This window comes from Fundulus heteroclitus, chromosome 16, assembly GCF_011125445.2.
Source record: "Fundulus heteroclitus isolate FHET01 chromosome 16, MU-UCD_Fhet_4.1, whole genome shotgun sequence".
Lineage (NCBI taxonomy): Eukaryota > Metazoa > Chordata > Actinopteri > Cyprinodontiformes > Fundulidae > Fundulus > Fundulus heteroclitus.
Window position 1 is genome coordinate 22,258,473 of NC_046376.1, and position 24,775 is coordinate 22,283,247.

The window sequence follows — 24,775 nt, forward strand, 5'->3', positions numbered from 1 at the left end:
GAGGCTACAAAACAGGCACTTAAAACTTCGAACAGCTGATTCATTTTTAGACTTTAACTTTTCTTCTTGTAGTGGTCTGACTGGACAGATCACAGTAAGAAGCAAATTATATTTCCAAATTAGAATATGGCACAGGTTGTGTAAGTTTGCCCTGATTTAAAAAAATAAAAATAGGTTGGTGTATTTAAAAAGTATAGGAAATAACACAGATTTATATGATTCAGACTGCATAGGGTAATCTTATTTTATTTTTTTGGTCAAAAATTGGGAGAGCAAAAACAAGTTTGCTCCTTTTTTTTTTTTTTTTTTTTTTTTTTTTTTTAAATAGAGGCACAGCTGTGCCAGCTGCTTCATTGTCCAGGCATTGATCAATGTGTAGTATATGTGCTATAAACACATTTCTGATGCTTCAATTGAAATAAAATTGCATCTTTCAATGACTTTCTTCCAACAGATGTATTTTATTGCTTTTTGCAAAGAACATCATGCAGTGCTCTTTTTAGATTGTGCTTTACAAACATTCAGGATATCTTACCAGTAATGCTAACACACCAATCAGTCTTGTTAAAACTAGAAATTAAAAAGCAGTTCTTGTACATTTACGGAAATTAGGCTTTAATAGCACTGACACAAAGAGACAATCGAAAAAAAATAAAAATAAAAAAAAAACACAAAGAAAAACAATGTTAATTTCTGTGGGTGGATTTCAATCTTGTTGAAGATTGTGTACATATATGATTGCTCCTTACACAGCTCTGTTTTTGTAAAATGGGTAAAAATGAAAACACTAAATGAAAACTTTTAGACCATTAATATATTAACATATTTTCAAGCATTTACAAATTAAAATATTCATCTCTTAAAGCCAGATATTTTTCGAACCAGTCCCTTCAACATCAGCTGAACAAACCTGATATAACATCATGATGAAAACCTTTATAGCTTTTTATACATCTGCTCTCAAGTGAGAAAAGTGGGTACATTCAGTAAAGGGGATGAATGTAGTGGATCTATTTTAAATGGCTCATTATTCTTTAGTGTGACGGAAAACCTTCAGTGCTTCAAAAAGAGATTTAAAAACAGAATTTACTCCTTAGGAACCCGAAAGTTGTCTTTTTCTTTCCGAAGGCTCCTCATGGTTTCGATCGGATCCGTCTGCTTCACATGGTCTTGAACCGACTTCTCTCTAAAACAAGCATAAAGGGTTGAGCTTTATGTAGCTCCAAATAAACTACAATCCTCTAAGTGAACCGGTGATCGGTCCGGTTGTACATACTTTACTCGCATGAAGGGATTAAATGTAAATTCATCTGCCAGAGTGGACGGGATAGTCGGCTCTCCGTCGTTGCACTTCTCCTGCAGCAAAATAAAAACAGACATAAGGGAAGTTGTGTATCTTTACAAAGACTCGGCTTCTTTTCAGACATCTGACTGGAGCAATGCTATGAGAGGCCAATACCTTTGCCCATGCAAGCTTCTTCTGAATGACTTCATTGTCCGGTTCAACATGGCGTGCAAATTTCAGATTGCTGACCGTGTATTCGTGGCCACAGTAAACACGCTTGAAAAAAAAAAAAAAAAAATACAACAGAAATTAGGTTTCTCTTGTGATGATAATTATAAACTATTAGACTGTGTTTGCAAAAGCCAAAAACCGACAATGTGATTGTGGTCGCTACTTTTATTGCTATTGCTAAGTTTTTCTTCGTCACATCTATGACAATATCAACAAATGCAGTTATGTTTTAAAATGCGAGTAAAGGCAATTATTGTGTACTGAACAAAATTATTCCCACAGCTTAATGCCACTAACACCATGCTTCCCTGTAGAGATGGTGTGTTCAGGGTGCTGTGTTTGTCACCACACAGCATTTTGCATACAGCCCAAAAAGCCCCATTTTGCTCTCATCTGACCTGCTGTGTTCATGATGCCGTCTGTTCACTAATGTTCTCCAACAAACCTGAGAGGCATTTAAGAAACAGCTGGATTTATACTCAGATTCACAGACAGACAGATGGGCTCTTTTTACTGATAAGGTCACTTCTGAGGTCAGTCGATTTTTAGTCAAATGTATCAGTAAATGGGGTGAAAATAAATAAAGGCAGGGGCACACTTTTCACATTAGTTTTTACCAAATTTTTATGTAAACTTTAAAAAAAGAATCTTAGTTTAGTTTCTGCTTCACAATCATGCGCCACCTTGTGTTAGCTTAACGCATAAAATCCCAACAAACTATAACAAATGTGTGTGGTCGCAATGGAAGGAAAATATAGCAGCTTTTCAGAGCTTTTGCATCCTTTTACATGGCATTAAATTTACCGTTTCTGGAGGAAGACGTCCCAGAATTTCTATCAAGGCTTTGTACATCTGCTCTGCTGTACCCTCGAAGAATTTACCACAGCCAGCCACAAATAACGTGTCACCTAAAAAAAGAAAAAAAGATGTAACTCACTGTAACGCATTGAAAGGAAACGCATGAAAAAACAGCAAAGGTCATGAAATTTGCAAACCAGTGAAAACAGCAGGTGGGTCAGAGCTGTTTTCTTTGGTCACATAGTAACAGATGTGACCTGTTGTGTGACACGGCGTGAACAGGCATTTCACATTGAGTGATCCAAGCTAAAAAAAAAAAAAAAAACAAAACAAAAGAGAAATACATAAATATGAGCTCATTAGTTGTGTGGAGCTTACTGTAGGATTATAAGGAGGAAAAACAAAGCTAGGGTCTTACCTTAAAGCTGTTGGAGTGGGAAACCTTCTTTGTAATAGCGTCAACTCTGTCATCTCCTCCATAGACCTTTAGCCCCGGCATCAGCTTCACCATCTTCTCATTTCCACCTGCATGATCCCTGCAACAACAGAAGAGGAGCTGCGTGCAGGTATAAAGACATGATTGGATGGACGAAGCGTGAATTCTTTAGGTCCGGTACATGTACTTGCAGCTGGGATCAAATTTGTTAGTGGGAAAAGTCGACATGAAGCGTACCAGTGGTGATGGGTGGTCAGAACGGTGGTGAGTTTAACGCCGTGTTTTCTGACAGCTTCCACGACCTGTTGATGGCAGAAATGAGAAAGAAAGAATTGAGCTGATGTTACGTTAGCAGAGCAAGGGTGAGTGGAGACCACGCAACCAGGGAGTCCCTCAAGCTGTGAATCAAGCAGGGAAAGATTGAGAGTGTAAGCTTACCACGTCAGGCTGAGCTAACTGATGGTGAGAATACTTTAAATAAAGGCAATGTGTGACGATTGATCGATAAATGTAGCTAAACGACAGGATTTAATATATTTCAAGGCAAGGCAAATTTATTTATATAGCACAATTCAGTACAGAGACAATGCAAAGTGCTTTACATGGTTAAAATATAGGAATAAAAGCAAGTAGGGATAGAATGTAGAAACAAAAAAGAACATTAAAAACAGTAAAACAGTTTAACTAGAACATTCAAAGGCAATTTCAAACAAATGTGTTTTTAATCTCGATTTAAAGGAACCCAGGCTTTCCGCACTTTTACAGTTTTCTGGAAGTTTGTTCCAGATAAGTGGAGCATAGGAAGCATAGGAGCATTTCAACACTGTCTACACCAGTTGTGTCCTGTATTTACCAGATGTTCCTCTAGTCTAACACCTCTAGATAAAAAAAAAAAAAAGAGGAAGAACGAAATCTTCACTGAATGATTTGTTCATGATTCATGTTCTTAAAAAATGGATGAATAACTGAGAAATGCATTTAGTCATTTAAAGAAGCAGCGTTTGAGAAGTGAAACATAAAACAAAAAAAAAAAAATGCAGGACACCAGCTCGAGGGCTGGAGTTGGGACACTGCTGGCCCAGACAAAAAAAAAAACAAAAAAAAAACATCCATACCTATATGGATGGACAGGATAGTTTCTACTCTTTGCCATCTACTGGTTTGTCAACCATGCAGGTCAGGGAAATGCACGCTGAAAAACTCCCTACGTGACCTGTGATTATGCAAACCCGTAAAACATGTTCCGTTCCTGCTTCATCCGGTTCAGGGTGGCAGAGGGTCTGGCCTGGAGCCAGCCTCGGCGGTCATTGGGAGAGAGAGATGGACGAGCTGCCAGACCGTCCCAGGACAAACACAGACAAGCACGCTCGGCTCTGAAGTTAATTTAAAACCAGATGTTAACCCAACATACATGTTCTACACTGCAGCTGGACCAAGAGTGGTCTTCACCTCGATTGATAGGTCAAGGTTTTATAAAGCTAGAGCAAACTTTTTCTTTGGACACCCCCCCATTTATTCTCTGTTCAGTTCTTGTACTGGACCATCATTGCATTTTCTGTATAGCTGGGCTTAGGTAAAAACAAAAATAGACAAGTGGAGGGCAAAAAAAAAAAAAAACAAAAAAAAAAAAACACATGCAAAGCCTAAAAGGATGGCAGATCTTTGACTATCTGCCTGATAACAATTGGACAAAGGTCCAATTTAAGGTGCTCGTTGAAGTTGGTACGTTAATATCAACAAGTCTACAGTTGCTCTTCATACTCCCAATCACTGCAGACAGTGGAGGCCTCGTAAACATAATACAAACAAAAGATAGATTCTCAGAAATGGGGAAAAAAAGAAGCTAATATTCAAAGATAAAGTGTGTAAAGCCTGCAGAAAAGACTAAAGAGCAGTTTCATTGATAATACTTGGCTCTTTAATTATGCATTTGGAGTAATTCCACTTCACACTGAACATCTGGCTTAATCCCCAGTGACATAAACACTTTTATTCACACACGTAATTTACCACGGTGACTACAGACCTTTATAGGCTCCACGGGGTCAACAATGGCAGCTTCCCTGGTGTCTTCGTCGATCAGCAGGTACATGTAGTTGTCACTGAGCGCTGGCAGAAGTTCGACCCTCATGTTGGCTTGTTGGACCAGGTGGGACTTCCTCACCGTGCTGTGAAGGAGAGCTGCTGCCTGGGCCTTCACTTCCACAGGTGCTTCATGGAAGAAGACAAAAACGACACGCGTTCCTTAAAGCACCCCGGTGGCTGTCTTGGTAACTTATTTTTCCCGGTTCCTCTATTACTATGACCAAGATCTGGTTATTAAAACGCGTTTGATGCCACTGAATCCCCCCCAGAAAAACTGGACGACGCGTTGACGGTTTACGTAAGCGAGAGGATCCCAATAATAAGTTAGCCTCCTCTTCATAAACACGCCTAAAACGTATTATTGTTGTTTTTATTTTCAATCATTAGTTAAACATCAGTCTCAGCTTTCCTCTTTCAGATGTTACAAATAATTACTCTTACAATAATAAATCGGAGACAGGCCAGCTGTGCTGACTCCAGAGTTCTCACCTCACTGGCGACACAAACATAAACACATCACCGACATGCAAGGACGTGACATCGATCTTAAGCAGGCTAACATGCTACATGTTAGCAAGCTGAGCGGAATAAAAAAATAAAAAGGTGCGGACGTACCGAACTTTAACGCTGTAGCTGCTCCTATCAGAGTGCAGGCACTCCCCACAAGTGACTTGATAAACATTACAGTAACTACAATCTTATCACGGCTGAAAAAAACCAGAAAAGTTTGGTTATGGCTCAGTTCCGCGTTCCGCCTCCTTTTTAAGACTATCCCGCTAGGCGCTACCAATCGAATCCGATCGTATGCTCCCTAAATAGTGATAATCATTCAGTTAGATACGCATTTGATCAACACGTACGATTCATCCTACAAGAATAGTGAACTCGATAAACGGGACAAATGTGAAAATGTAACGGTTTTGAGTTCAAGTTTTATTTACTTGTGTGTGTCCTCTGGCTTGCCGTAGGTTAACTAAACAAGTTCTTCTTCATAGATTGACAGTAGATAGACGTTCAACTCCAGGCCCTGAGTGCGCCGCCATGTTTTGAGTGTCAGGGCTGACCTAATGATTATAAATATTAATTATTGTTATCGTTATTATTAAACATGAATAGTGTTGGTGTGGTGCTTTTTTTAGCATATTGCATTGAATTTGTTAGCTTTCATTCAAATGTACCTCTTTTGTTACTAATTTATAATTTTTTATTTGATTTGATTTAATAACCTTGCAATGCACTTTGATCATGGTTCTTGTTTTAAAATGTTATGTTCAAAGTAACCCTGCATTGATGAGCAGGTATAGAAGATAATATATGGAAAGAAACACTGAAAAAGAAATATACGTATAGATGTATGGACTGAAAGAAGGATTTGTGGACAAATGAATGGATGGAATATTCTCAGAGGCAGGTTAATTTGATTTTTATATCTTGATTTTGCCTTACTGAACCCCTATTAGTAGTTTTAAAATGTGCACGTTTTATTCAACAACACCTCCTGTCCCGTGAGAGACATTGATTGTCTGCATCTCGTAGCTTTCATCTGTAGTTGTCAGAGTGGCAATTGTATTCTTTGTCAAACCAAAATTCCACAGTAATGATCCATCGCTGCTCTGTAGGTGTATTTCATACACAGATTTAAAAAGCATAATGTTCAAAGCTTGAGCCTCCCCCCCCATACCACCACCACTACTAATTTTCCTTTGTCTGGCAGTTGTTTTTCCTGCCCTGGGGTCCGTTCTTCGTACGTTGCTTAAAACATCCAAGATCAAATGAGACATCCAAGATGATTTCATCCGGCTAATCATGATCCGGCTAATTGGGTTCTTCCAACACACCTGTTGTTTATGATTAGTATGGCTGGATTGAGTTATCTGAGACAACTGCGTTTGTTTAAAAGGGGAAATGTATCGATAGTAGAAACATTGATCAGCAGCGCTGCTATTGGCTGTTCAGCATGGCCAAAGAACGCCCACAGTTTTTCTCACAGGCAGAACAAGAGCTTTTAATGGAAGGTTATGCTGAATTTGAGTCATTAAAACACCTAAAAATCTGTTAAAGCCAGGAGAGAGGGCTGGCAAAAAGCAGCAGACAAATTAATGTGTAAATACTGTCCATGGTAGATGTTTCTATCACTTTCTACAGTATTAATTTTTGCATTTTAATAATCTCATATTTACTTTGTTCTTTTATGTCAGAGCCTCCACGGGACCCACTAGAACATGGGGACAAGTAAAAGTGAAATACAAGAATATTCTACAAAATGGTAGCCTTTAATTATTATACTTTATTTTAAAAAGGCACTTGTTATGTCAAGAGATCCAAATTTCAGTGTCTTTCCTTAGAGACGGGAAGTAAAGGACACGTGCAAACTGGGAATTTTAACAAAAAAAAAACAATCTTTATCCATAAAAAATGAAAATCTTCCTTTTCCAAGTCATCCACAGTTTACACGGTAAAACTGTATTGCTCCGTGTCTAGATAATCCAACCATAGTTTTTTCTAATACAATATACGGCTCGACAGGAAGCAAGCCTTTCAAAGTAAACTAAACTTCACAATAAAATGGCCCGAACAAATCTTCTTACTGAATATGATAAAAATAAAAAGCAAACCATCATACAAATAACTTAAAATTTTAGATTTATGGCTCCAACACCACTTTTTCCTCTTTAAAAGCCACTGTTAAATGATGTGTGTGTCTGTTTATAACAGCCACCAAGAAAAATCTCTACTTTGTCACGCTGCTCTAAAGGATCCTGTCTATTGCGCAATACGCGATTAATTCGAAAAAACTCTGCAAATTATTCTTGCACCTTCCGCAACAGGTTGCAGTCGTAAAAATGGACATGGCTACGGCAGACTTCCCATCTCCTCCGCTTATACAGGCGTGATCTAATCTTGTTTACATGAAATAAGCCTGCTCTGGAGCAGGCTTAAGCTTGCGCACTTGTCGCTATGACAACAAGTGCAGGAAGTCTTTCGAAGAACCAAACGATCCAAGATCATGCCAAATCGTCAACAATGAAATCCTGCTAACTGAGTTAGCGACGTACGAAGAACGGACCCCTGGGGTCCGTTCTTCGTACGTCGCTAACTCAGTCTTATTACTCAGGCTTATTTCTCAGGCTTATTTCATGTAAACAAGATTAGATCACGGCTGTATAAGCGGAGGAGATAGGAAGTCTGTCGTAGCCATGTTCATTTTTACGACAGCAACCTGTTGCGGAAGGTGCAAGAATAATTTGCAGAGTTTTTCGAATTAATCGCGTATTGCGCAATAGACAGGAGCCTTCAGCGCAGCGCGACAGTGTAGAGATTTTTTCTTGGTGGCTGTTATAAACAGACAAACACATAATTTAACAGTGGCTTTTAAAGAGGAAAAAGTGGTGTCAGAGACATAAATCTAAAATATTTAAGTTATTTGTATGATGGTTTGCTTTTTATTTTTATCATATTCAGTAAGAAGATTTGTTCGGGCCATTTTATTGTGAAGTTTAGTTTACTTTGAAAGGCTTGCTTCCTGTATATTGTATTAGAAAAAACTATGGACGGATTATCTAGACACGGAGCAATACAGTTTTACCGTGTAAACTGTGGATGACTTGGAAAAGGAAGATTTTTATTTTTTATGGATAAAGATTTTTTTTTTTAATTAAAATTCCCAGTTTGCACATGTCCTTTACTTCCCGTGTCTAAGGAATGACACTGAAATGTGGATCTATTGACATAACAAGTGCCTTTTTAAAATAAAGTATAATAATTAAAGGCTACCATTTTGTAGAATATTCTTGTATTTCACTTTTACTTGTTCCCATGTTCTAGTGGGTCCCGTGGAGGCTCTGATATAAAAGAACAAAGTAAATATGAGATTATTAAAATGCAAAAATTCATACTGTAGAAAGTGATAGAAACATCTACCATGGACAGTATTTACGCATTAATTTGTCTGCTGCTTTTTGCCAGCCCTCTCTCCTGGCTTTAACAGACTTTGAGGTGTTTTAATTAATGACTCAAATTCGGCATAACCTTCCATTAAAAGCTCGTGTTCTGCTTGGGAGAAAAACTGTGGGCGTTCTTTGGCCATGCTGAACAGCCAATAGCAGCGCTGCTGATCATTGTTTCTACTATCGATACATTTCCCCTTTTAAACAAACGCATGAACGCGCAGTTGTCTCAGATAACTCAATCCAGCCATACTAATCATAAACAACAGGTGAGTTCAAAGAACCCAATTAGCCGGATCATGATTAGCCGGATGAAATCATCTTGGATGTGTCATTTGATCTCGGATGTTTTAAGCAACGTACGAAGAACGGACCCCTGGTTTGACAAAAAAGAAAAGAAAGAAAAAGTATAGGCCCACTCCAGTGCATGCTGGTCATACCAGTCCCTTTACGTATAGAAAAGAAAGAAAACAAAAATATAAACAATAATTATGTTACAAAACAAACCTGGAAAATAGCCCAAAAATATAAGGTAATCCTGTAAAAAGTTTTAACAAATTTCAAAGTAATAAAAAAAATAAAAAATACCAACAACAGTTGCAATTCGAAAAAGTTAGCCTGCCACTCGCAACATGGCGGACGCACTGACGTGTCGTTCCTCAGGATAAACGAAGCCAGAGCGGCATCTAACTCTTCTGTGTCTTTGGTCGGTCAAAGTATCCAACGCTGACCTGCTCGTAGCGTACTAACCTTACGCACTAAACCAAAGTTTGTCCGCAATGGCAGCACGGAACATATCTCGGTTCTGGGAATGGGGACGGAAAATAATCTGCGTCGGCAGAAACTACGCAGACCACGCCAAAGAGCTAAAAAACGCCATTCCCACAGAGCCTGTCCTGTTCCTGAAACCCCCATCTGCCTATGTGAGAGAGGGCTCCCCCATCCTGGTGCCTCTGTACAGCAGCAACCTGCACCACGAGGTGGAGTTAGGGGTGGTCATCGGCAAAGGGGGCACAGCCATCCCCCAGTCCGCCGCGATGGAGCATGTGGCGGGCTACGCGCTGTGCTTGGACATGACGGCCCGGGACATCCAGGACGAGTGCAAGTCCAAGGGTCTGCCCTGGACCCTGGCCAAGGCCTTCAACACCTCCTGTCCTGTCAGCGACTTCATCCCCAAGGAGCGCATCCCTGACCCGGGGAACGTCAAGCTGTGGCTGAAGGTGAACGACCAGCTCCGACAGAGCGGCTGCACCTCGCAGATGATCTTCTCGGTGCCCTATCTGATCAGCTACATCAGCGACTTCATTAGTCTGGAGGAGGGGGACCTCATTCTGACCGGGACCCCTAAAGGGGTCTCCGCCGTGCAGGAGCACGATGAGCTGCAGGCTGGCATCGACGACATAGTTTCTATGAACTTCAAAGTGGAGAGACCAGACCATTAGGGAAGAAGAAATGCACAGACTGGTCGAGAGAAACCAGCAGGTGGCAGTACAGAGCCACTGATTATTTGGTTTAATCAGGATTGGATTAATTTATAGATTGCTGTGTGATCAGGTTAATCTTTCCAGCACTCTCTTAACATCTGCTGTACTGTAATCTGAACTCAAATCTGGATCAGGGATGTAAAAACATTTTTCAGTGAAAAATGACTTACTTAATCAACAGTTGTAAAGATTAAGATACACGTTTGTTAAATAAGAATTACAAGTAAAATTAATAATTTCATTTTGCAATGCAATTCACTGCTCTCCCTTGCAATGCAATGGCAGGCCCCAATGAATAATTAAATTCACATGTGGTTCCTATTGTTTCCATGCGAGGGTTACTTTTTTCTTTTTGCTTTGTGATGAACTGTTGAGTACGTAAGGATACCAAAAAATTGTATACCAACCTAATTTTTTTTTAGATATTTCTGAAATCCCCTCTTCAATACATTTCCGTTTTTCCAAGTAATGGGTGTTACATTGATAGAAAATGTAAAGAAAGATTATACATTTTGAAATTGCTAAACCCTGTGTATAATTCATGATATTATAAAAACCTTATTTCAAATAAGATACTTTGCTTTCGTATCAACAAATTCCATTAAAAACATCAGTTTTTTTATACATAGAAGAAGGGTTGGTGTCGTTTTGTAAACAAAATACTTCAATTCATCATGAATTAAGTCATAGATCAAAAGGGGGTCATAAAGTTTACATCTATTTACCTTGAGAGTTATTATTTCATATGAAGCAGAGAGTTGTGCTTAATATAAAAAAAAATGTCAGACATGATGATGACTCCCAGCAGGATTTTCCAACTGCTAATGTAGGTCCTATAAGATGGGGATAAAACATGCATAATGGGTGTTAGCTTTACCACATCCCGAAAAACTATAGGTCCCCTGATTTTCTAGTTTTGTTATTGAATAAATCTAACCTTTAAAAAAAATTGAAATTTTTCAATATTATTCCTTTCAGTACATTTAAGTCCAAATCCTTAGAGAAGGTGACATTTTCTAAATCTCTAGGCAGTGTTCTCTTTTTATGGGCAGACTGAATTTTTAACCTGAGCTCAGGGGTTCTGCAGGTGTTCCAGACTCCAGAAATGTGCAAATATAAGGTTCTAAGATGCCCCCAGAAACTATGTTCTAGTTGTTTTCTCATTTGTGTATTAATTTTAAGTTAACCAAGAGCTCTGGTCAGATGTGGCCAACATCAAACTTTTTGGCATCAGTTTAACCTACTGGTTTTTGAAGAAGGAAGTTTGGAAAAATTATGCTTTGGAAGCTGTCCAGGCTGATTTCATTGCAATGAGGGGCCTGTGAACAGGCCAATGTACCGTAAGACCTTGGACGAGATGTCCAAAGCACTGAAGATGGGTCGGCCAGCATGACATGGAGTCAAACCTTACCACCGTGGTGACAGAGGGATGGTTAAAGAAGAACAGTGAGGTTTTGACAGTATTACAGAAAATGTGTGAAGAAAGTTGAGGCCTTGAGGAGCCAAGTGGCTGACAAGAACTCTAAATGGTAAGAGGAATATAACAGAGTCGGCTAAAATCTCTGATGTGTTTCAACCTGGTGACATGCTACGTAAAACATCTCATTGCTGCGCTTACCAATAGCCAAGTTTTAACCCAGGGTTTTCTTTGGATCAATCACTTATTTCACTCTATGACATTAAAATCAATTTGCAAGGGAGACAGACATACAAAATCAAACCCCCATTGCATTTTCATGCGTTTCATTTTGTCTTTCAGTTTCAGTTTAAAGGAGCATGGCGTACGTTCCGGGATTTCTGCAGACATCTGCCCCCTCTGGCGACAAGTTGAAACTACACCAGTGTTGTGCATGTGCATGGGACAAGAGGAAAGGTAACTGCACAGGTCTTTAGTTTAGAGGCATAATGTCTTATTAGGTAAGAAAGCTATAAATATTGGAGTTAGCCCGTGTTCTCTCACTAATGCATTGATTACAGAGGAGATTGAATAAAGTAGCCAGGTGAACAAGAGTGTGCAGCATGTCACACCCACGCGCATGCCCAGTTCACTCTTTCATGAACTGACTAATCCAGCCTATAGAGGCAACTGCGGTAAACAGAGGATAACTAATTTTACACATTGGGCAATTGTAAGGACATGGATGGGAAAGAAAATAAATTATTTTTAACTTCAAAACTTGCACTATGCACCTTTAATAACGGTTGTAAGATGAAAGAGTCTCTTTAAGGGGAGATTTCAGGAACTTGGAATACGTTTTCAATGCCAAAGTGTACTGTATCATCAGAAATCACTGCTGGATAACTTGTAATATTGATTTACAGGATGTGTACTGTACTTTCAACAAACCCACATTGTTGACAGATTGTTTTTGACGTCTTCTCCAGGCCCGAGCACTAGTTTCCCACGGACGTCTCTCTTTTCAACATCAAACAAAGTCTCCATCAACCTGTACCAAGCTCCGCTGTAACCGGAGTCACGCTACATCATCATGCCTCACCTGTAGGGCATGTTATCTGTGAGAGTCACCAGCCCAGGTCCTCAAGAGAAACCCATGTATCCATCATTCTAACATTTATCACACATTTAATAAGAGCTGGGAGCTGGGAAGTGCATTCACAGACCGGTTTCCCCCACCACGGGGTCAGAGTGGCGCTTTGTATCACGTATGTTCACAGCAGATGTCGTCTTTTATGAGATAGGAATTATACAACCGCTCCTCTTTTTGTGTGACTGGGGGTATTACCTTCTCCCAGCTATTAACAAAGGCTTCAAAGCCCAACCTCAGCTCTGATTTAACGCTCGCCACGTTAACCGGCGATGTTGTCATCAAGCCACAGCCTGAGAAGGTACATTTGACTCTTCTGAGGGGAGCGTGGATTACACGGAGACCACAGGTTTCCGATCTAACACAAACCAACAGTGATGTCAGTCGGAATGTGAAACCTAGCCCTGAGGGGAAACCGAGCCAAACGGTGGAGCTTTAAGGGGAATGTCGGTGAGAGCTGAGGAGATCAGAGAACATTTTCACACACCTGCCAGCACAGCTTTTTATATACAGTACTGTGTCCTAATCTGAGGAACTGTTGAAGGGTAAGCAATCCCAAAACAAGATAAGATTGACAGATTTTTAAGAGGCTGGAAATGAGAGGATTTTTGTTTTTAACACTTGAAAACCGACCTTCCATATAAATGAAACAAATAAATAAAATATTTGTGTAAAAACAAACACACCACTATATCAGTAATAATAACACAAATTTATAAAGAAATCTTGTGTTTGTCTGGGGTGAAAGTATGCGGTTACACAGAGGCCCATCTATCTTAGGCATGATTCATACTGGGAAAGACAAGAGAACATGCAACTTGGCAGATGTGTGTTAAAGGGGACATATTCTGCAAAATCCACTGTAGTCCAAGCTCAAGGATGCCGAAGTTACATGTGGATAAGTCAAAATCTTTGTTTGTTCATATACTACAAATATGGCCAAACAAGGTGAAGTGGTAAAGTTCCTCCTTTTGATTTAAACAGACAGCACTAAAATGAGTTTCTCTCAAACCTACCTCAGAACAGGTATAAAAAGGGGGAATGTGGTGGTAAAGTAACTAGGAATTAATTAATTCATTAATTAATTAATCACAACAAAGCAGTATAAGTTCCACTTTATATAGACCACAATTGAACGATTTCCATGTGAAAAGGAAGATCTGAAAAACATATGTCCCCTTTAGTCTTGTCCCTATCTCCACTGCGGTCATTGGATGAGAAGCGGGGACACCATGGACAGTTCACCAATGCATCACACACACACACACACACACACACACACACACACACACACGCACCTCAGGGCTTCGGCTGCATCAGTCTCGGTGCTCGGGTCTTTGGCTCCTCACAACCACTATTGAGCATTTTTCTTATGGACTAACCTCACATACACAAGCGCACTCTCACAAGCACCTACAGGTGTTTGGATTCAGATGCTTACAGATTCACTTTTGTACAGAAAACTCCTCTTATTATCTTTAGCTGTCACTTTATACATCTCGTATTAAATAATACTGTATATTCTTCAGTGATGGTGTCAAAGCATTGGTTGTTTGTACCTGTTGTACCTTATCGGCTGGTTTTGCTGTTCTTTTTATGTCTCTCTTTGCAGGTGCAGAAACAGACTCAGGATGTTATATTGCTCTATCCCTTTCCTCTCCTCCTTCTCTTTCACCTTTTCTCCCTTTTAGCATTTTGTCCCATCTGTTTCTCTCCTTTTTTTTTCCTCTTTTATCTTCCCGTTTCTGTGTCCAATTAACATAAAAATAGTCATAGTATAAAATCTAATAAAACTTCTTGCATATATAACATGGAGAACATGCAAACTCCATGCAGAAAGACCCCAAGTTGGGATTCAAAACCAGAGCCCTCTTGATAAGGGAGAGTAATACATTTTCCAGAGCATACGACTGCAGCATTGTTTCTATTGTGAGACGCTGCAAGTGAAATGAAGGGTTCATTTTATGTGTTTTCACTCACATTTCCCATTGTGCCTATAAATGTGGCGAGTGCTATATTTAAGCCCCATCAAGGAGATTCCCAAGGGCCTAATAGCTGAAAAACAATAGGTGATTAATTGAAGGATGATACATGTCTCGCGTCCTGTGTAAAGTATTGGGAGTTTTTTTTCTCACCTCCACTTAGACTTTGGCTTGATGAAACAGTTAATATCGTTGCCTGACAGCACGATATGGTTGTTTCTCTGTGGACTTTGCACATTCTCCCAACGTGAACGTTGTGTTAATTTGCCATTAATAATTGCCTGTAAGTGTGAGTGTGTGTGTGCATGCATGCCTGTCTGTTTCTATGCCTTTAATTAAGTGGCATAGAAAATATAATAATGGTTAATGATTAAATTTAAGATACATTTTATCTGCTGTAAATAGTGTTTTATGTCTCATACTTTTCTATCCTCCACCTGTCCAGTTTCTTTATGTTTATAAGCACAGATGTCACAACGTGCTATCATGGTCAAGCGCAGAATAAAAGCAGCCAAGTCCCAATAAAAACTGTATGATCCAAAAAAAAGAAAAGTACACAACAAAATGTAAAGATATTACAGATGAAAGAAAACCAAATTAATTTTAGGTAAGCTTTTTTTTTAAGGTTGATTCAGTATTTATGTGAAAATTCCTATAGTTTAACTTCACATCCCTGCCAAAGACACATAACGCAATGTGTTATGTGTCTACACATAGCACCATGTCGATTTTAATTAGCCTAAATGGTTGGAATAAATTAGGCTTCACACTGTCCATACCTTGGCTGAACTAGGCCTTATACCCTGGAAGAGATTCAACCGTGTGAAAGTGTTTTGCAGCCTGGCAGTCTGCATCTTGTCCATCTGCATTTTCAGAAACATGGCAGTTCGTGATTCCTGGCTTTGCGTGCTGCACTGAATGCCACCAGACAGGCCTGTGGTATGGCTATTCTAAGGAAACAACCACCAACACTCAGGACCTTTGGAGTCTCTGAGTCACAGAGGATGCAGGAGACATGGAACATCACAGAGAAACACGCTCACAAGGTTAGCAAATTGATTTAATTTGATATTTTTGGACACGCAGAAGGCCTATCTTGCATGTCAGGACTGCAACCGCATTATTCCTGCATGTTAAACCCTATGCTCACTGTGACTTGTCTTCTTCTAATATATCCTAAAATCTTTACAGATGTTAACTGGTACCCAAGCGTGTGTAATTACAATGCTTTGCAAAAATATACCCCTTTTCACATTTTGTCACTTTACAAATCACAAATAAATAAATAAAATAAATCAAGATTTAAAACCATCTTCAATGGTTCAGCTTGAAGTCTGTTGATTTTTGTGTCGACCACCTTTAAACATCAACAGACTGAAAGTTTCAGCCCATTGTTCTAGTTTATATAGCCCCTCAGCAAAGCATTCATACCATCTTGAACTTTTCCTTTCTTTTTCTTGTTACAGTGACAAACTTAGATGTATTTTAGTGTAAATGAAAACTGATAATGGATTCATATTTAGTCTCCACGAGTCAATAGTTTTAGACACAACCTTCTAGTGCAATTACACCCGCATCTCTACAAGTTTTGAAAATTTAGAGACTGGCCCATTCTTTCTTGCAAGATGGCTCTGGCTTTGTGTGATTGGATGGAAGGCGTCTGTCAACATTAGTTTTTGAAGCTTGCCGCTGACTCTCAGTTGAATTTAGCTTTGGACTGTGGCTGGATCACACACGAGCCAAAGCTTGCCACATACTCCACGAGAACCGAGAAATGTGTTCTTGTTATGGCTCTGTCTATTCATACTTCACGAGAAGCTCAGCTGCCGGGCTCCTAGAACACGACCATCTGAATCCTGACCAATCACAGAACAGTAGTCGGACACCCAAAAGAAGTCCCGCCCAGACCTGGTGTTGAGAAGAAGCAGCGAGAACTCCAAGAGCAGGGCTACAAGAAAAAAAAAGACATTATTTGCTGGGGAAGCGAGAACACATTTCTTGCTTCTCTTGGAGTATGTAGCAGAATAAATTCCTACAGCATGATGCTGCCACCACCATGTCTCACAGGGGATTATGGGTGTGTTGTTTTTTTTTTTTTTGCCACACGTATGTTTTGAATGTTGGCCAGAAAGCTGAGTTTTGGTCTCCTCAGGCTCAGGACCATATTCCACATGTTTCTGTGTTCACTGTGTGTGACGTGTCAAACTGTGCTCCTTGATCTTATTGATGCTGTCGGTTTAATACTGTGCTCTAAACAAAACAGCTGCATTTCTTGGGATCACATTACACAAATAGATATTTTATCTATTAAATTGTTGACCCCTAAAGGTAATTAATTAGCACTTTATGTCACGGTATCAGGGAAAGTGGGTCAGGTATGTTTATGCAACTTTTTTTTAGATGAAATCCAGATAAAATACCCAGATGATTGTAGTTGTCATATGACAAAAAAAAAATTTAAAGTTTGTGAGCAGGAATAGCTGTAGAAGGTGCTGTAGGTACTTCACTAGTCATTAAAAAAATGTTGCTAAAGGCACACAAATGGGAGCTTTGACAAATAAAAAATGATCCATGAAACTGGTGAATAACTTTTCTGGTTTAGTCAACGGAGCCACAGGTGAGTTATTTCAGGGGAACATGTTCTGGTTTTTATTGGCTGAATATGAAGCACTTTATTTTGTAGGATTGTGGCCCCAGCCAAGTGAAAATGAATGGCTTTCCAAAAGCATTTCCACAGATTTTTATTTTTAGGGTGAAAGTTTTCCCTCCAGTTGGCAGCATTCTCTCCATTCGTACCTCGTAAAGTGGCTGCAAGCAGGCCTGTGAATTTTTATTCCCCATCTTTTCCAATCAAAGCCCTAAAACCAGACAAAAGTTGGTATTTTAAAAGCTAAAAAAAAAAAACCCAAAAAACAATGGAAGCCTTTGCAGAAGCGTGTGTGTCCAGAAAAACAGATTTATGAAACGTTGCAGTAAAATTCCCATCGCCCACATTTGTGAAACAGTTCCTGTTTTCACAGAACTGCTGTGACTAAAATCTTTCCACCTTAAATCACTCAGCTAAAGATAGAGACACAATACAATATTTAACTAGATAGTATGGAGATAGTATAAAAATCAGAGGCAATTGTTGATATTGTGAATGTTTTATCTCTTGGAATAGACACGGCTTTTGTTTTGGAAATATACTTTTTTATACTTGGTTTTAAACTTTATGTGTTTTTCCCCCCTTTGGTTGATTGTGTCACTCTTTTCTATCCGTCATATCCTTTTTTTAAAGTGTTTAAACAACACAGATGGGTATCAGGGCTTAAAACAATTCAGATCTATGAAATCATAACGGATTTATAGGAATGACCTTGATGTTGCTGAAAAATACCTTCCCACCTGCAAAGGCCACTGATGCTGTGTGGAGAACAAAATAAAACCCCAACATGAAATCTGTGGATGTCATCTAGATACAGACATTATATTTGTTTTTGCAGAAGAAAAGGCTCAACTTAAGAAGATCAGTTCTTATCTTCCTATAGTTGTGGTGATGTTTGGGGAAATCTTATATGACTGGAAAAAACATGTGTTAAAAAGTTGTGTATTATTGGTTGGGTGTAACCTCAGCTGTACAGGGCTTTTGACTGACAAAAATAAGCATGCAGTGTAAGATCACAGCCCATTTTACATTATTAACATTAAAGGTATATTTCATCATGTATGTTTACTGAATGAAACAACAAGAATCGGCAAACCAATGCAGATTTCAACATCATTGGTCAAACACACCACAGTTAATGGACAAATATTCTCACAATGCTCACACTATGAGCAACACACAGAGGGTAGGGGGATGCACAATCCCCACTGACTACTTGACAACATGTTCAAGCCGCCCACTGGCGAAATAGCGCTCTGAGCAGTAAGCCATTTTCCCTGTATGAAAACAAGCCACTGCTTGCCAGTCCTCGTTAAGCTCGGTTGAATTTCTCACATAATTACAAGAGTTTAGTGAAAGCTGGAGATTATCTTAAGTGCCATGATGCTATGCTGATCTAGGCAAAGTTTACTCCCGGGATTGCCCTCCGAGGACATTAATGTCTTCCCCAGATGGCAGACTGAATGTGTCTGCCGGTGCCTGCTTGGCTGGCACGGAGCAGTTGTACCACCATCCCAAGTAATAAAACAGTGTATTAAATAATTTGAGGATGAAGTGAGTCTTAGATAGATATATAATTTTAGTGTCTAGAGTCTTTAAAAACTAATGCCAGGGATAGCGACAAACAGAAGTCCTGACTGGAACCGGTGGAGGCAGGAGGTGCTGAATGAACCGTGTGTATTTTATGAAACTCGTGAATACACACATTAGAGCGTAGCCATTTCAGCCAAACCCTAAAGACATTTACACAAAGCTCAGTCTTAATCAGTTTGATTTAATTTTTGTTTTGTTCAATCAAATTTCCACTCATTATGAGACCTGGGGTAGGGTTTCTTTTTCTCCAGTGGGTTCCTATCCTTGGTTGTTTCACCGCTGAAGATGCTGGTTCTTTTTCTAACCCAACAGGCTAGCAGATCATGAAAGAAAAGACCTCTGTTGTTAATTCTGAGCCCACAAAGAAAGAAGTAGGGGGGTTCTGGGTGAGCTCACATCTTCTGTAATTAAAGGCCGCAACACACGCAGGCCTTCGCCTGTACATGTGGCCTCCATTGTGGAGGCAGTGAGGAGGACTGTGTGATTTCTCTTTAATCAACGTTATGACAAACGTATAAAAAAAGTAAAGAAATAAACCTCAGAAGGAGCAAAATTACAGAGAATGTATTAAAAAATTGCAGAACAGCCATGTAAAAAAAGCGCTTAAAGTCCTGGTCTCAGCTTATTCGCCCCCTGGACAGTGTGTGCTGAGCATTTTTGGCATGAATACATGACTAAAATAGATCTAGAGGCAGGTGATCAGACCTGCTGAATGATGATGATGCAGAGCTGGGAAAAGAGGAACGTGTGGATTCAAACTTAAAACCGGTTTAATACCCACAAAAATATACAATGAACAAGTCAACAAAGCAAGCTCCATAATGGCTTGGACTAAACAGTTGAAAATGAAACAACAAACATGAAATCACTGAAACAGCTAAAGGTGAGAATGAGGTTCTGCAGAGCTTTCTGTAATGCCAAAAAATATAGCCAGTCATTTAAACAGTTCATCATTCAGGCACTTCTCGTTGTTCAACAGAAAAACCTTTATTTGTACTTCAAACATCACAACCTTATAACCTTTTTTGACAATTTATGCTTTTGCAAGAAAATGGCTAGTTCCTTGTCATCACCCTAACCTTTAACTTAGATCATTTAATTTGAAAACTGTGAGCATTTCCCATTTTCCAGCGGGTAAAGACAGCTGCAAAAAGCAACTAAAACAAATAAACAAAAGAAAATTTGTCCTTGGCATCCTATAACCTTCCGTTCAATTAAGTATTGACTTGTGACAGAAGTTGTCCATTTATTGAGGAGAATTTCAACAAGGTGTTTGGTAAAACCCAGCGTTGGTCCTCATTACATGTTGTTATTTTCACCTAATGAATGAATGCAGGGTCAGTGGTTTCTCTACAGGGACACGGCTGCAGCTTTGAGTGCATCACGACTCACCACGTTCATGACTGGGAAAGTCCTTATCACTGTGTCAGAATTATATTAATAAATTGTTATTAAATTAAATCTGTCCCTCTAATGGGACAGATTTAATGAATTTTGATTTGAATGTTGGAAATTTTTGTGTCTCATTTGGAAAAATGGCTCCTGCGTTCTCTGAGGCCTGTTGGAAAAGTGCCAGTCCCCTTGCCCCTGCTAGGACAAGTGGGTAAAGACGATAGATTTATAATTTTTAATTTAAAACCTACATTTAAATCAATCAAAAAGTCAGCTATTCGTGACAACAACACAAAACAAATATTTACAGTGAATAAAGGTCTTTAAAAATCAATATGAAGAAAAACTAACTTAAAAGGGACTTAGCATGTTTTTAATAGCTTCATATTCACATTGAAATCATTCAGTTGTGGTCTTTATAAAGTTAAACTTTTTTGTTTTTTACGTTTTGGTCTGACTTCCTCGTTATTCTTGCCCCACGGCCCGTCTCTTACCCCCCTGTTCAGACATGCGTTGGAGAGCAACTCGTTTTGGTGCCGTCTCTTTAAATCTAAAGGAGGCCCTTCACACCCTGCTCCTCTCCAGGTCGCAGAGCTTTCCACTCCACATCATTTGGCCATTTTTGTAGCATGGTGGGGGACAATGTAATGAATTGTGAGGTTTAAGGAGGCTTCCTTGAGCTTGGACTACAAAATTGCAGTGACAAAAAAATGGCAGGATTCGTTAATTGGTAAGCCAGAAGTCCATGACATAGTGGTGTTTATTCTGTGTTTCACATATTCACTGAGTTACACCAGCTGACTAACCCAGCTCTCCTCTTCACAGTGATCCTGATACGAGTTCCTATCAGTTCCAGGTCCCAGTAAAACCAGTTTTATAATAAATTCTTTAAAAAGTTCACTTCTTGTGTTGGCTCAAAAAATCTAACAGAGAATAGAGAACGGCTTTAATAATACGACCCAAACAGAATATAAAGATTTAGCACCTGGACTGACTAAATTAAACTCTTGTTGTACTCTTAGAGACTCCAAGTACACAACAAAATGTATTTAAGTGCTAAAATAGAGGATTTTGCATGATATGTCCCCTTTATGATTAACTGCAATCAGGAATCTTAATTCCTAGAAAAAAAATTTAATAAAAATAAACAAAAGAAAGGTAAGACTTTTAAAAACATCAATGGTCCCCGGTGCCCTTAAGTTTTCAGGAAATCTGCTCCACAATATTAAATGTCAGTGAGGGATGCTGAATACCGAGCATTTGACCTGAATTTACAGATCCAAATGTCTGGTGTCTTTCTGTTAAACCTTTGTTAAAAGTCTTGCATATGCGTACGATTTTGTTGTTAAAATAAAGATGGAAACTGACTTGCTTGTTCCTCACTGTTCTCCTTCAACAGCATTAAAATGCAAAGTGCAACTTCTGTTCGCTGAGCACAAAAGACACTATGGTTCAACTATTTGTTTTGGATTCTTCATTTAAAAAGAACAGCTGAAGGTAACTCTAGTCTAATTCTTAACAGCTTTGTTCACATCAAAGTGTACATTTCTGCTGGTAGCGGTTAGCTTTGCACACCAGAAGCACAGCAATGAAAGAGATGAATGCTCAGATATGGTTGGTGATAAAGCTTGTTTGACTGTAGCGTGATAAAAACTACAACAGGTAGAAGGAATGTAAGTACAGCGATAAAGCAGATCACTTCAGAGATGAGTGATGTCAACTCTCCAGCTCTGTCTTGGATTGCCCGCACATTTCTGGACACATTTACAGACTATAGTGGTGGGTTTCTGTGATTGGAGTACAATTACCAAATTATAGTGACTCCGTATTCTAGAACCTGTCAACATTAAGTATTGATCCTTCTGTCTGTGAAATAATTAATAAAAACATTCAGTTCAAAGTCTTCAGCTGATCCAAAATGCTGCAGCAAGAGTTCTAATGAAAATCAACAAGAGGGATCATATTTCTCCAATTTTAGCTTGACTTCATTGGCTTCCTGTTAAATCAAGAAAATAATTTAAAATTCTTCTTCTAACGTATAAAGCCCTTAAGAATCAAGCACCATCATATATCAGAGCTCTGATTACCCCGTATGTTCCTAACAGAGCACTTCGCTCTCAGACTGCAGGTCTGCTGGTGGTTCCTAGAGTCTCTAAAAGTAGAATGGGAGGCAGATCCTTTAGCCATCAGGCTCCTCTCCTGTGGAACCAACTCCCAGTTTTGGTGCGTGAGGCAGACACCCTATCTACTCTTAAGACTAATCTTAAAACTTTCCTTTTTTAAAAAGCTTATAACTAGAGTGGCTTATGTTGCCCTGACCTACCTATGGGGATGTGTTTCTATAGGCTTAGGCTACTGGAGGACATCAGGATCTATTTTTCTCACTCTATCGTGTTCTACTGTTCTTCAATTATGCATTGCTTGTCATCATTTCTGCTTATAACCTTTTGTTCTATCTCTTTTTTTTCTTCATAGAAGGTACATATGGTCTGGCATTCTGTTATCTGAGACATGATCCAGAGAAGACAGCTTACCCGCTACTACCATCTAATATAGAACAGATTACTAGAAGTGTGCTTCTGTGCTTTTTTGTTTCTCTTGTTGTGTCTCTGTTCTGTCTTCTGTAACCCCAGTCGGTCGAGGCAGATGACCGTTCATACTGAGCCCGGTTCTGCCGGAGGTTTTCTTTCCCGTTAATGGGGAGTTTTTCTTCCCACTGTCGCTTAATGCTTGCTCAGTATGAGGGATTGCTGCAAAGCCATGGACAATGCAGGCGACTCTCCCTGTAGCTCTAAATTTCTCCAGGAGTGAATGCTGCTTGTCGGGACTTTGAAGCAATCAACTGGTTCCCTTAGATAGGAAAATTTTTGACCAATCTGTATGATCTGATTAAATTTGACTTTGTAAAGTACCTCGAGATGACATGTTTCATGAATTGGCGCTATATGAATAAAATTGAATTGAATTTTCTACATTATGGTTTTTGCTATTGACAAGAACAGTAGTTAATTATAGCTTTTACAAATATTTTAATCCTAAAGATGAGCAGGTTTTACCCTCCTTTACCTTTCTGTTTTAGCAGCAGCTGTACGGTGTTGGTAGGAGCAGTACTGCTAACTGCTAAGTACTGTCCTAATGCAGATATCCTGTGATGTGATTACAGACGGGCCCCTGACCCTCTGGACCTTCATGTCTAGCTAGGCCCCTGGGATGTGACATTAACTGCTGCAGCATCTCAAGCCCAAACAAGCAGAACAGAAACTCACATTAAAGGCTTTGTCCTCACAGCGAAACATCACCAGTGTTGACACGTCTGAGAAGGACAGCTTTCACATGAGCTGCAGCCTGCTTTGTATGTTCATCTTTTGGCTTTCTGCAGAAGGGTTTTTCCCAATTTCCAGCTGAGATAAAGACGTTTGCATGGCAGCTTGAGATGTGATTAACGGCTCTTTGAAGGAAGGCAGACCTTGTTGGGTTGATTCTCTCTAACAGCCCTTATCATTCATGTATCATTTTGTGCATTTCTAAGACGCCTGCTTATGGTAACCTGTGTCATCTGATAAACAATCGCTGACTCCCAAATAATGTAATGACCTTTACCTTTTTCTTGCAAACAGCATTCTTTGCTATACAGTCATTGTCATTTGAAAACTGCATATGAATACTGTTGTTGTTTTTTTATGCTCAAACTTTTCATATTGTCTTTTGGAGTTGCCAACTCCTCACTAAAAATTAACCGATTGACAAAATATCTTTAGATACCTGCGTATTGGGCACTCATGTGAAGCTATTGCTGACAACTCAAATGACATCATGTTATCTCTGCATATTAAATGTGTACCGGTTCTCTGCTGCTCTCCTCCCCTTTTGCAATGGAGGAGGGTGTGTGTGCATGCGTATAAAACAAAGAAGATAACCATAAAAAAGGACAACTCACAGTACCGCCTGAGTGAGGACAGCAGCAGATCCATGGGAAGGAACACGGCTCAGAGCTAACCTGCAGTGAACAACACCAACCCAATTCTGTTTTTACAAAAAAATCTTTATTTCCTGCACCAGTAGTTGCATTTTTTTTTTTGTTGATGCAAATTATGTCATGACCTTTACTTTTTTTCATATAGGGGGCGCTCAGGCGCAGACTCAATCAAAATTCCAGAAAAAAACTATAAACATTAAACATAGACTATGGAATAAAAAGTAATCAACACATCTGTTCTGTCAGAGAATGTGTCTGACATTTGATTTTTTTGCATTCTCGTTTCATTTTGTTTATGTTTTGGGGGGTTTTGTGAAAAATAGATTTTCACAAGGCTTTCATTGGATGAAAAAAAGCAGATAAAAGAACTTGA

The 24,775-nt window shown here is 39.3% G+C and overlaps 2 protein-coding genes across 3 annotated transcripts; one reads left to right on the forward strand and one right to left on the reverse strand.

The window, feature by feature from the left end:
- Window positions 1–437: 437 nt before the first annotated feature.
- LOC105933032 (hydroxyacylglutathione hydrolase, mitochondrial) lies at window positions 438–5,696 on the reverse strand. Of its 2 annotated transcripts, none has more exons than XM_012872399.3 (9): window positions 5,451–5,696; window positions 4,777–4,961; window positions 2,988–3,052; window positions 2,733–2,850; window positions 2,512–2,620; window positions 2,321–2,424; window positions 1,460–1,561; window positions 1,277–1,356; window positions 438–1,186 (listed from the first exon to the last, which is right to left on the reverse strand). In XM_012872399.3, the coding sequence occupies exons 1-9, from the start codon at window positions 5,515–5,517 to the stop codon at window positions 1,087–1,089; spliced, it is 930 nt and encodes a 309-aa protein (XP_012727853.1). In that variant the 5' UTR covers window positions 5,518–5,696; the 3' UTR covers window positions 438–1,086. The 2 variants fall into 2 exon arrangements, with proteins under 2 accessions (XP_012727853.1, XP_036004019.1); XM_036148126.1 differs by lacking the exon at window positions 5,451–5,696 and adding an exon at window positions 5,325–5,418.
- Window positions 5,697–9,382: 3,686 nt separating this feature from the next.
- Window positions 9,383–10,892, forward strand: fahd1 (fumarylacetoacetate hydrolase domain containing 1). The gene has a single exon (XM_012872338.3). The coding sequence runs from the start codon at window positions 9,562–9,564 to the stop codon at window positions 10,222–10,224; it is 663 nt and encodes a 220-aa protein (XP_012727792.1). The 5' UTR covers window positions 9,383–9,561; the 3' UTR covers window positions 10,225–10,892.
- The last annotated feature ends 13,883 nt before the right edge of the window (window positions 10,893–24,775 follow it).